This window comes from Somniosus microcephalus, chromosome 12 (assembly GCF_052327205.1).
Source record: "Somniosus microcephalus isolate GS21.2 chromosome 12, FLI_Smic_1.0, whole genome shotgun sequence".
Classification (NCBI taxonomy): domain Eukaryota; kingdom Metazoa; phylum Chordata; class Chondrichthyes; order Squaliformes; family Somniosidae; genus Somniosus; species Somniosus microcephalus.
The window spans coordinates 66,388,341-66,401,033 of NC_140998.1; the positions used below are offsets into that span (position 1 = coordinate 66,388,341).

General features: G+C 49.1%; 1 protein-coding gene across 1 annotated transcript in view; it reads right to left on the reverse strand.

The window, feature by feature from the left end:
* The window catches only part of eml1 (EMAP like 1), a 310,966-nt gene extending 298,508 nt beyond the window's left edge, over positions 1-12,458 (reverse strand). The window contains exon 1 of the mRNA XM_086003007.1: positions 12,255-12,458. Within this exon, the coding sequence (XP_085859133.1) occupies positions 12,255-12,282 (28 nt within the window). The 5' untranslated portion in view covers positions 12,283-12,458. The remainder of the gene's footprint in view (positions 1-12,254) is intronic.
* Positions 12,459-12,693: the final 235 nt, after the last annotated feature.

Sequence of the window (12,693 nt, forward strand, 5' to 3'; positions counted from 1 at the left end):
ACGGTGACCACACCGGTATATAAGTGCTGTGGCATGATTTATAGGGCAGATTCGCCCTGACCTTCGAATAGTAAAGTCCTGTTGTATGTTACTCCTGAAGTCTGTGTCGTAATTAACTGCACAACCCACAGACTTTACAGTGGCGGCGAGTCCGATCGTACCCTGCGGCAACAATATTTTCAAGCAACGAAAGAGCGTCGAAAAGAGGCAACCGCCCTCGTCATTCGGCTGGGAGAAAACTCAAGGCTGCAGCAATAGAAAGGAGGAAGACTTTAGCGACAAAAACTTCCATCAGCAACAGGCACTGACTGTCCCTTCTGCCACGGTGACTGTGAGTAAGGGAAAGTGAAAAGAATAGCCGGAGGATAAGGGCTGGGCACTCGACCACGGTCGAGGGGGAAAAGGAGCCGGACAAAAAGTCGGGTCCAACGGCGTCGTGAGAGACCGCGACCGGCGGGAAAAGCCGGGCGGTGACCGAAGCCATGAAGCGCTGCGGCCGGGAGCGTAGGCGCGGGAAGAGAGAAACTCAGCCGCAGCTGGGGAGAGAAGCACCGGACTGCAAGAGGGCTGGGAGGCGCGATTGGGGTCCGAGCGAGCGGGAGAGGCAGAGCCGACCAAGAGAGACTGCGCGAGAGCCAGTCCAGCGGCTGAACTGTCCTCCGTCAACGGGGTGTACCCAGCGCCGGTAGAGCCGAGCGAGCGGGAGAGAGGCAGAGCCGAGCAAGGGGAACTGTGCGAGAGCCAGTCCAGCGGCTGAACTGTCCTCCGTCAACGGGGTACCCAGAGCCGGTCGCCCTGCCATAAAATTAAAAAAAAAAAGGGAAAGCCTTGAAGCCGACGCGCAGGCTGTGAACCTGAAAGCCAGCGGCCGTCGCCCGTGGGGGAAAGTGTACCCTCCCGCCAGGGAAGAAACGCGGGAAGCCGCCATTAGGCGGGGAAGAAGACAGAAGCGGGAAACCGCCATTGAAGTGGGCGGGGAGAGAAGATAAGAGCGGGAAACCGCCATTTTCGCGGGAAAACCGCCATCTTAGAAAAAAAAAGAAATAATAATTTAAAGAAATACTTGTGTTGTTCCCGAAGAGAGGAAGATGCCTAAGCGTGGTAACATCAACGATTTTAATTCCGAGGTAGAAGACTGGGCCACGTATGTGGAACGCATTGAGATCTATTGTGAGGCCAATAAAATAGAAGAAGATGACAAAGCTATAACCTTGCTGAACTCGATGGGCGCAAAGACATACGGGCTCTTGAAGCATCTACTAGCACCAGCTAAACCGGCGGATCAGACTTTCGATGATATTGTGGCTGTCCTGAAGGACCACTTGAACCCTACACCATTGATGTTGGCTGAACAATTCAAATTCTATGCGAGAACGCAACGGAAAGACGAAAGCAAAGCGGAATACTTGGTCGAACTGCGTAGACTAGCGAAATACTGCCAGTTTGAAGGGAATCTGACAGAGGCATTGCGAGACAAGTTCGTATGCGGACTGTCCAAGGAAGGGACGCAAAAGCGATTACTCGAAGAGAACGACCTTACACTTGACAGGGCTGTCCTTATAGCAGCATCGCACGAAGCCGCAGTGAAAGGAACTGCGGAAATGCAGCTAAAGGCAGCGGCACTCGGTGTGGACCAAATTACCTCGAGTATAACAAAATGCTATCGCTGTGGGAAGACAACACACGATCAGAACCAATGCTGGTTTAAGAACCAGGAATGTAGGAAATGTGGCAAACTGGGTCACATCGCTAAGGTATGCCGGTCAGGGAAGAAGACCAACAACCAAAGGAAGCCATCACAGGGAAAGTACAACAAGGTACACAAGGTGGCTGAGAAGAGTTCAGACGAACAGAATTCAGACTCAGACCCAAACGGCCAGGAGCTGGGTAGTCTGAGAATTCATAATGTGAGTAAGGAAGCTGACCTACAAACTATCTGGGTCATGCTAAAAATAGCTGGAATCCAAGTGAAAATGGAGAAGACTCTGATTCACAGTGTTCCCGTGGAAGAGTTAACGGTCAGCCAACTCCTTCATATGTTGAGGGACAAGACTCTGCAATGGGAACAATCTGAACACGAGCTTCAATCTTCAGAGGGAAGGAGTTCGGAGCTCTCAAAAGTTACGGATATAGCTGAGGGTGCAACACGGATTTTACTGGGATGCCAAAAGTACGCTGAATCACGTCAATGGGAACAACAGAATGTTGAAACAGATGCTCCAGTAGAAGGATTGAATAGCCCGATCAATCAATCTCCGATGGAAGGGGAAGTATTGAAGTCATTAGTGAAGGATTTGCAGGAAACCCAGGAAGAGTGGGATGAATATGAACGCATAAAGAAGTCTCTTCAGGAAAGATGTCGAGGGAGGGAACAACAGTCGGCTAACGTCTAGTTGGGTAAGGAAGAAGTAGCAGGCCCTCTCGCTAGACTAGCTCAGGATGACACCGAATATTACCATGACCTGTTGAGTGACACGGAATATTACGAGGACTTGGTCTGTCCAGCTTGTGATGAAAACTCCCAAAGTGCAGAAATCAGGATGAAGCACTTAAAGTCTAAGGAACATAGGGAGATGGTGGCGCTACAGCTGGCAGCTGATAAGGGAGCCCCGAGAGTCTCCAAGAAGCAAAAAAGGAAAAGACGAAGCCGAAGATGATAACCATCTAAATCATTATCACTTCTAATGGGAAAGTAGGGAAAAATTACTAAGGCAGTCCAGCTGTTTGTAAAAGTCAGCACTGCTGGTTCAGCAGGACGGAAGTTCAAGCTGTTACGTCAAGGGAAAGACTATTGGATGAGTCACGCTAGCAATGTGAACCGGCTACACCACAGAGATGTTGTTCGGACCGAGTCAAGACCAGAGACTGAATCTGTGAACTGTTCCCACAGAGACTGAACCTGTGAACTGTTTTCCGCAGAGACTATATCTGTAAATTGTTTTACATGAAGTTGAATATATGTTATGTTTAATGGGGAATACGTATGTTGTAAGCTAAAAAGGGAGGATTGTAGTGTATGTAACCGTCTACCTTTAAGAGACTATTGTATGTAACCGTTCACCTTTAAGAGAACTATTTTAGGTGTGGCACTACTTGTTTGGCTTCTGTATACGGTAATACCGACGGTGACCACACCGGTATATAAGTGCTGTGGCATGATTTATAGGGCAGATTCGCCCTGACCTTCGAATAGTAAAGTCCTGTTGTATGTTACTCCTGAAGTCTGTGTCGTAATTAACTGCACAACCCACAGACTTTACATACCACACAGGCATGTACAGGTTAACAGTGGTTTACCACATTCACCCCTCGTTTAAAAAAGAGTCCGGCGGGGTGAAGTGTTTCAAAAGTTTGTATACGAAAGTCTCTCCGGGGGTCTTGTCTGCCGGTTGCGGCGGTTCTTTGCCCGCGGCCGCTTCTCGCGTGGGACGGAGCACTGGCGTGTTGTCCTCTCGGGGTAGGGATGGCACCGGCATGTCGTCAGTTCGTGGTAGACACCCCGGTGGTGCATCGTGGGTAGTGGTGGTGGGTGGAGGTAGTGGATGGTGATCGATGGTGTTTCGGGTGGTACCTGAGGGTGCGAGGTCTCGAATTGAGACTGTGTCCTCCCGCCCGTCAGGATACACCACGTAGGCATAATGTGGGTTGGCGTGGAGGAGGTGAACCTTTTCGACCAGGGGGTCCGTCTTATGGCTCCTCACGTGTTTCCTGAGCAGGACGGGTCCCGGAGACGTCAGCCATGGCGGTAGTGATGTCCCCGAGGTGGATTTCCTGGGGAAGACGAACATCTTCTCGTGAGGGGTGGCGTTTGTGGCAGTACAGAGCAGTGATCGTATGGAGTGGAGCGCATCAGGGAGGACATCTTGCCAGCGGGAGATTGGGAGGCCCTTGGATTTTAGGGCGAGCATGGCGGTCTTCCACACCGTTGCGTTCTCCCTCTCTACCTGTCCGTTACCCCGGGGGTTGTAGCTGGTAATCCTGCTCGTGGCTATGCCCTTCTCGAGCAGGTACTGGCGCAGCTCGTCGCTCATGAACGATGAGCCCCTGTCGCTGTGGATGTAATTGGGGAAGCCAAATATGGCGAACAGGTCGTGGAGGCACCTGATGACTGTGGCGCTGGTCATGTCCGGGCAGGGGATGGCGAAGGGGAAATGGGAGTACTCGTCAATAATATTGAGGAAGTACATGTTGCGGTCAGAGGAGGGAAGGGGCCCCTTGAAATCGACGCTGAGACGTTCGAAGGGGCGGGTGGCTTTAATCAGGTGTGCCCTGTCTGGCCTATAAAAATGCGGTTTGCATTCGGCGCAGACCTGGCAGTTCCTGGTCATGGTCCTGACCTCCTCGATGGAGTAAGGCAGGTTGCGAGCTTTAATAAAGTGAAAGAACCTGGTGACCCCCGGGTGGCAGAGATCATTGTGGAGGGTCCGTAGCCTATCGACTTGTGCGTTGGCACATGTCCCATGGGATAGGGCGTCTGGGGGCTCATTAAGTTTCCCTGGCCGGTATAAGATATCGTAGTTGTAGGTGGATAACTCGATCCTCCACCGCAATATCTTATCATTTTTGATTTTCCCCCTTTGTCTGTTGTTAAACATGAATGCTACTGACCGTTGGTCAGTGAGCAGGGTGAAACGTTTACCGGCCAGATAATGTCTCCAGTGCCGTACAGCCTCCACTATCGCCTGGGCCTCCTTCTCGACTGAGGAGTGTCAAATTTCGGGGCCCTGGAGGGTCCATGAAAAGAAGGCCACGGGTCTCCCCGCCTGGTTAAGGGTTGCGGCTAGGGCGAAGTCGGATGCATCGCTCTCCACTTGGAAAGGGATGGACTCATCCACTGCGTGCATTGTGGCCTTTGCAATGTCCTCTTTTATGAGGGTGAAGGCCGCACGGGCCTCTGCCGTCAGGGGGAAGGAGGTTGACTTGATGAGGGGCCGGGCTTTGTCCGCATAGTTGGGCACCCACTGGGCGTAGTAAGAGAAGAACCCTAGGCATCTCTTCAGGGCTTTTAGGCAGTGGGGGGGGGGTAGTTCCAGGAGGGGGCGCATTCAGTCGGGGTCGGGGCCGATGACTCCGTTTTCCACCACGCAGCCAAGAATAGCGAGGCGCGCGGTGCGGAACATACATTTTTCTCTGTTGTATGTCAGATTCAGCCGTTGGGCTGTACGGAGGAATTTTTCTAGGTTGGCGTCGTGGTCCTGCCGGTCATGGCCGCAGATGGTGACGTTGTCTAGATAGGGGAAGGTGGCCTGCAGCGCGCTCTGGTCAACCATCCGGTCCATCTCCCTTTGGAAGACCGAGACCCCGTTGGTGACGCCGAAGGGGACTCGGAGGAAGTGGTAGAGGCGACCGTCAGCCTCGAAGGCCGTGTACTGGTGGTCCTCAGGCCTGATGGGGAGCTGGTGGTATGCCGACTTCAGATCAATCGTCGAGAATACCCGGTATTGTGCTATCTGGTTGACCATGTCAGATATGCGGGGAAGTGGGTATGCGTCTAATTGCGTGTATCGATTGATCGTCTGGCTGTAATCAATAACCAGGTGCTGTTTTTCACCGGTCTTTACTACCACCACTTGGGCTCGCCATGGGCTGGTGCTGCCCTCGATAATCCCTTCCCTCAGGAGTCTTTGTACTTCTGATTTAATAAAGCTCCTATCCCCGGCACTGTACCGCCTGCTTTTAGTAGCAATTGGCTTGCAGTCTTTGGCGAGGTTAGCGAACAACGGGGGGGGGGTTTGACCTTCAGGGTGGACAGGCTGCATACTTTGCGCGGCGCCGTGTTTAAATTCTGCTGGCTGCAGACTGTAAGTGGGGGCAGGGGCCCGCCATATGCCATCGTGACGCTCTCCAGATGGCACTGGAAGTCTAATCCTAGCAGTACGGGAGCGCAGAGCTGTGGCAGGACGAGGAATTTAAACTCTCTGTACTCCACGCCGTTCACTGTCAGAGTCGCTACACAGTAGCCGCCGACGTCCGCCGTATGGGACTTTGAGGCCATAAAGACCTGGTGGCGTGTGCGCATAACCGATAGGGAGTAGCGTCGCACCGTGTCGGGGTGGATGAAGCTCTCCGTGCTTCCGCAGTCGAAAAGGCAATTTGTGGCATGGCCATTTACCTTTACGTTCATCATGGACCTGGCTAGTTGATGGGGCCTAGATTGGTCCAGGGTGATGGAGGCCATCGTCGAGGTTGGTGGGTCGCTGTAGTATTCGCCCGCGCCGAGGGCCTGGTCCCGAGATGGTGTCCAAGATGGCGGCTCCCCCTCGGCTGGTGGTGTCCAAAATGGCGGCCCGCACGGCTCACACGTGGTTGGTGGGATCCAAAATGGTGGCCTGTACAGTTCACACGCGGCGCTGCTGGAATTGGGGGTCGATTTCGCCTTGCACACTCTCGCGTAGTGGCCTTTCTTGCCGCATTTGGAGCAGGTCGCGTCCTTTGCTGGGCATTGCTGTCTGGGGTGCTTGGCCTGGCCGCAGAAGTAGCATTTCTGGCCTCTGGTCATTGCAGCTGTAGTTGGGCTGCTGGCGGCTTGTGGCCTTACCGGGTCCCAAGATGGCTGCTCCCGTGGCATCCACGTGGCCATCCGGTCAGGGGGGTAGGCGTCCATGTTCTGGAGGGCCACATCTAACGAGTTAGCGAGGGCCACCGTCTTCTGCAGGTCGTGCCCCCTCTGTTCCAGCAGCCTCTGCCGAGTATAGTTGGACCTGATGCCGGCTACGTAGGCGTCTCGGATCAGGTCTTCCGTGCATTCCTTGGCCGTCACCGCTTTGCAATTACAGTCCCGGCCGAGGACTCTCAGTGTCAGTAAATATTCAGCGCCCGATTCCCCGGGGCGCTGTTTTCGGGTAGCCAGGAGGTGTCTGGCGTAGACCTCGTTAACAGGCCTCACGTATTGTTCCTTTAGCGTCGCGATGGCGGCCGCGTAAGTAGTGGCGTCTCGGATGATCGAGTAGACTCGGTGGCTCACCCGTGAGTTCAAGACAAGCCGTTTCGCGTCATCTGTAGTGACAGTAGTGCTGGAGGCCTCCAGGAAGGCTTCGAAACAGCTCAGCCAGTGTTCCAAGTTATTGGCTGCATCTGCTGCTTGAGGATCCAGGTCTAAACATTCCGGCTTCAAGATTTGCTCCATGTTGAAAATTAGTCAATAAAATTGATGCGCTATCAACAATACCAAAGACTACGAGATGGACTTAAATGAAGTAGGCTTTTATTGACTAAGAACTAGAGCATGCCTCTGCTAGTGAATCCATCCTAAGAGCTCTCGGGGGAAGGGTGGTGAGTCACCTTTATACCCGGGCTTAGGGGTGGAGCCAGGGGCTGAGACATGCCTGGACTTGTACAGGGTTAACAGTGGTTTACCACACATTTCCTGGCCTTTCTCTGATTCCTTGTGTTTTCTTCATTTTCAAATACTTATCTAATTCCCTTTTAAATGCTGCTGCTTCTGCCTCAACAGTCATTTGTACTAAAACATTCTCGGGCAGATTTTCCTTTTCAATGTCTGGGTGTAAGATCCTGCCAGGGCACAAATTCAGCTAGAAAAACATCTACATTCTAATAACACATTGTTCTTCTGATGATAGTACTTAAATAGGATTTAGATCATTTAAAATAAATGTGATCCCACATCTGGACCTGTTTATGCGATCAGCTGAAACATAATACATCACATAGTCCTGTTCCAAAAGGTGTTCCCATTAAAATTATGGAGCAGGGAGCAGCTTGGCAGCAGGAGTATGGCTGGCTTCATTTCCAGATGATATTGCTCATGGGTTTTAGTCACAGGGAATCCTGCCAGATTGTGTTTCTGTTCCTTTTTTTTAAACTTGGTATTTTTTTTGTCCCCTTCATGGCTTCGCCAGGCATCACATCTAGGACTTCACCCAAATGGTGACTGTGGACATCTGCCCCAGCCTTTACCAAGCCAATGTGGGCTTACTGGAGAGTTCCCTCAATTTGGAACTCCACTCAATTCCCCCTCAGCTTTCCTCAGTGCTACATGTGATGACTTGGCTGAGACTGGCACATGTCATCTGAGAGAATGCAGTATGAATAATAACTGAGGTTGGGAGTTGACAACAGGTCTCCCAGTCTGTGCAGTACATTTATGTGTTGCAGCACACTTTTTTTGCACTGCTACAATGTGTTCATATTTACATTTAGCCAATATCCTCAAAATGTTACTCGATTCAACACAGCAAACAGCTATTTTGCATCATCAAAAATGCTTGAAGTTATTTAAATTATTTTCTGTTCTCTCAATGTCTGCATACCTGGGAGGAGATGGTAATGTACTGCTGCAAGATTGAGGATGGTGGGGAAGGGAACCTCTAGGGTTCCTGCACCTGGATTGCTGACTAACCATGGTTGCTTGAAGTGCTGTTCTGTGATTCAGTTCAGTTGTAATGACTCTTATGGTTAAAAAGGCCATAAATCAGGCCACACATGAAGAATGGTTATGGGTAAGGCCCTGGAGATTTCAATGGGGCTGTATTCCAAATTAAATCACTATCTTTAGGAGAGGTTGGATAAGGAAAAACAACAGAAAGAGAAAACTATCTTGTAACCCCATTTGATAGCCTTTTAAAAATGTTATAATATGCCAACATGCTACTCGAAGAGCTGTAACAAATGTTGTTGGGGCCTGGCTTCATGCATTCTCAAAAATACATTTATAATTTAGGCATTTGTACTTAGAACCATATAGGTCTACAGCACAGAAGGGGGCCATTCAGCCCATTGGGGTCATTCTCACCTTTGTCGCCTGGGCAGATTGCCCACACATTGTAGAACGATTTCCATCCCATTGTTTTCATAGTGTCTGTGCTGGATCTTTTCTAGAGCAATGCAAAATGAATCCCACTGCCCTGTATCTTCCTCTGCATCAAATGCTGATCTGTTCTTCCCTTAAGATGGTCTCTGCCTCAACTAACACCGTTCTGTATAACTAAGTGTATCCCAAGCATGGCCCTCATTCTCTTAAGTGACTATTTTAAATTGATGGCCCTTTATCCCTGACTCCCCAACCAAGGGACATAAAATTAGATATTCTGTGGACCAGTTTGAGGTGTGGCACAGTGTGCCACTGTGACCAACCGCTGACCCAATCCCAATTCCTGGGGAAAGGACCATGTGAATATTCTGGGCAGACACCCATGCCTGTAGTACGTAATGGGGCACCTGACCCATGGAGGAGGCGAAGCTCAAGAGTGGCATCTGAGGCCCAGACTAGGCCAAGGATAATGGAGGAAAAATGTTCAGTGAATTCTTCAGGAGTCCAACAGGAATGGCAATGGATCCTTCTGCAATGGCTCACACGCCAGAGAAAATGTTGGTCATTTAGGGAAGATCAGAAAGGATGGTATAAAAACAGCCATATCGAATTACTCTCCTATGAGAAAGTTTTGCGTGTGTGGAGGTAATCCTTTCTACTCAGAAGTGACAACTCTTGTTGGAAAGGGAATCAGGCCTGGAGATTTCTCATCAGCAGAGTAACCGCTTGAAGTGCAGTTAGCGGCATTTCCAGCCACCAGCCACCCGTGCTGTGACCCCCTTCCCATTTTCCTGACTTGGGTTAATTATGTTTTATGGGAGGCTCCCAGTGCTGTGTGCACCTTCCACTGGGAGTCTACCATAGGTTGGAGGGATATCCTGTATGGCTGCAGCATTTCACTTGCTGCAGCAGCTTAAAGGGGCAGGCCAGCAGTTGCATAACATTCGGCAATAGATTGGGAGAAGGGGAAGTGCAACGAGACCTGGGTGTCCTTGTGCACCAGTCACTGAAGGTAAGCATGCAGGTGCAGCAGGCGGTTAAGAAGGCAAATGGTATGTTGGCCTTCGTAGCGAGAGGGTTCGAGTACAGGAACAAGGATGCCTTGCTGCAGTTGTACAGGGCCTTGGTGAGACCACATCTTGAGTATTGTGTGCAGTTTTGGTCGCCTTATCTGAGGAAGGATGTTCTTGCCATGGAGGGAGTGTAGCGAAGATTCACCAGGCTGATACCTGGGATGGCAGGAATGACGTATGAGGAGAGAGATTGGGTCAATTGGGCTTATATTCGCTGGAGTTTAGAAGAATGAGAGGAGATCTCATTGAAACTTACAAAATTCTAACAGGACTAGACAGACTAAATGCAGGAAGGATGTTCCCGATGGCTGGGGAGCCCAGAACCAGGGGTCACAGTCTAAGGATAAGGGGTAAGCCATTTAGGACTGAGAGGAGGAGGAATTTCTTCACCCAGAGAGTGGTGAACCTGTGGAATTCTCTACCACAGAAGACAGTTGAGGCCAATTCATTAAATATATTCAATAAGGAGTTAGATATATTTCTTAAGGCTAAAGGGATCAAAGGATATGGGGAGAAGGCAGAGACAGGGTACTGAATTTGGATGATCAGCCATGATCTCATTGAATGGTGGCGCAGGCTCGAGGGGCTGAATGGCCTACTCCTGCTCCTATCTTCTATGTTTCTATGAGAAGTGGAGGCATATTTCTGCAGCCAATTTTCAGAGCTCTGGGATTCAGCAGAAGGCCTCCCTGCTCATTTTTGCTTCCTTATTTGCTGTGGGACTGCCTGAAGTCAGGCAGCCAAATCCACCCCCTCTAGTCTGGATAAGTGCGCTGATCTCTGTTAAGGTCAATATGAGAGAGTCAAGCAGTCCCATATGTTTTACAGGCCCTAAGTCTTCCTGGGGTCAACAAGTTGCTGGTGTTCACATTTTGTTTGTTGCTGTTTCTTCTCCATGAGATCAACAAGCTGGCGTTCATTCCAACTTGGGTTTATTCATAGTGAAGAATCTCAAATGTGTATCCTCCATAGAAAGTGGACTGTTGTTGCTGAGGTTTACATCTCTTGACTCAGAGGCACCAACACTGAATGATCCTCCACTGTCACAGCACAAGATGTTATTTATTTTTTGTATCAAAGAACTCTTGTTTCCCCTGTGTCCACTCCCATCTCAATGGAGTCGGACATTTTTCGAAGAGCTGAGTCAGAGCTGATCCTGATCTCCATGGGATCCTTCCAGCTGAGCAGACATTCTGGATGCTGATTTTTCACATTAAAAAAATAGCGAGAGATGAATAAATCCAACAAAAGGTTACACCAGCAGAATGGGCTGTTTTTGCACCTTGAGGCATTTGTTTGGCTTTTCGGATCCTGATGATCCTTCAACCCTGAAAGCTCAGGCTGTCTACCTACTGCTAGTCAGCTCATACAGCAGTAAAGTGTGAACTGTTCAACTCTTTATTTTCCTTGCTATTTTTCTCTCAGCGTAACCCAAGATGTCATTATTCTGTGTAAGCTTTGCCAGCAGCTATTTTCTATGAAGGTTGAGCCAGTGATGTACACAGATGTGCCCACATGCACACCCTTGCAGCCGAGGTTGCCAAACAGCAATCAGAAGCAGCACCCCTGGCAATTTCTTTTCTTGTTCTGTGGCCAACTGCAGCACCCTACCTACTATCACCCAGTTGAAATCAGCTAACTCAGCATAGACATGGGATTGAACCTGGGACCTTTTCTGGTCTAGCACGGTGCTAGAGAATCTCACTGAGCCATCGGCAGAACTCTCCCAACACTTTAAATGTTGAGCACATTTCCGAAGTGATGCATAATGCACATTTTGCAATTAAACAGTCCAATCCAATTTGAAACAACATGAAAGCTCTTTCTTGTTAGTCAGAGAACCTCACACCCTTATATATTCTGGTTAACTTGCTTTTTAAATGCCAGAAATAGTAATGCAATTCCATTTTTAAAAGGTGAGCAAAGTGCAATTCTCAGATACACTTGTGATATGCAATAACCTGATACATTTTAATATAATTGCATTAAATATGTACATGTATATAATGTAAACAAACTGACTGCCTTCATAAGATAATTCTTAACTTCATGAATTATTAGCACAGCGGAACTGCAATTCTCTAAAAATGGCACGATGACTATTTTCATACATTTAAATGTGCCTCATATACCTTTCCCCTGACCTCTGCTGTCTTTACTTTAACTCTATTACCCTTTGGGTATTTACAGATTTTGTAGGTCTGCGGACTCATCAACTCAAGCACGGTTTTGGATGATTCGTTTGACCCAGCTGCATATTTAAAATAAAAACAAGTTTAGCTTAAGTTGCTTAAGCTTGGTGACTGGCGAGCACTGAAGGATTTGCCGCAGAGTGTACAGCTTTTAAATCTGTACCACAGAGCACAAGCTGAGAGCTGAGGACGGAGCAGTAAACTGAAACTGGCACTTACCCAGAGTTAATCCCTCACAGTCAGACATCACGTACAAAGAGGTTTTTTATTTCTCCCCTTCTTTCCCACTTTTTTTTTTCCAATACCTAAACCGCAGCAAAAACCTAAAGTTAAGGTCTTTTACTGAAGTGCACACTGTGAACAGTAATCGGCCCCAGCTGCAAACTTGACAGCAGTCCCCACCCCTGCTAATGGAAACAAACAGTCCAGCTTCTCATTACGGGATGCAAAGAATGCAATTCTGTGCCAGAACTCTCTGCTCCGATTGGTGGGTAAAATTACTTTTCCCCGCCCACTCCCATCATATTCCCTCCCAAGGTCACTGAGACATATTGAATTTTTTTAATTGCCATTGAAATATTAACGAGGCAAGAAAGTACGTATGCAGTTTGAGGATGGCTGAAGAAGGTCAGATTGATTCGAGGTGGGCTAATCACTG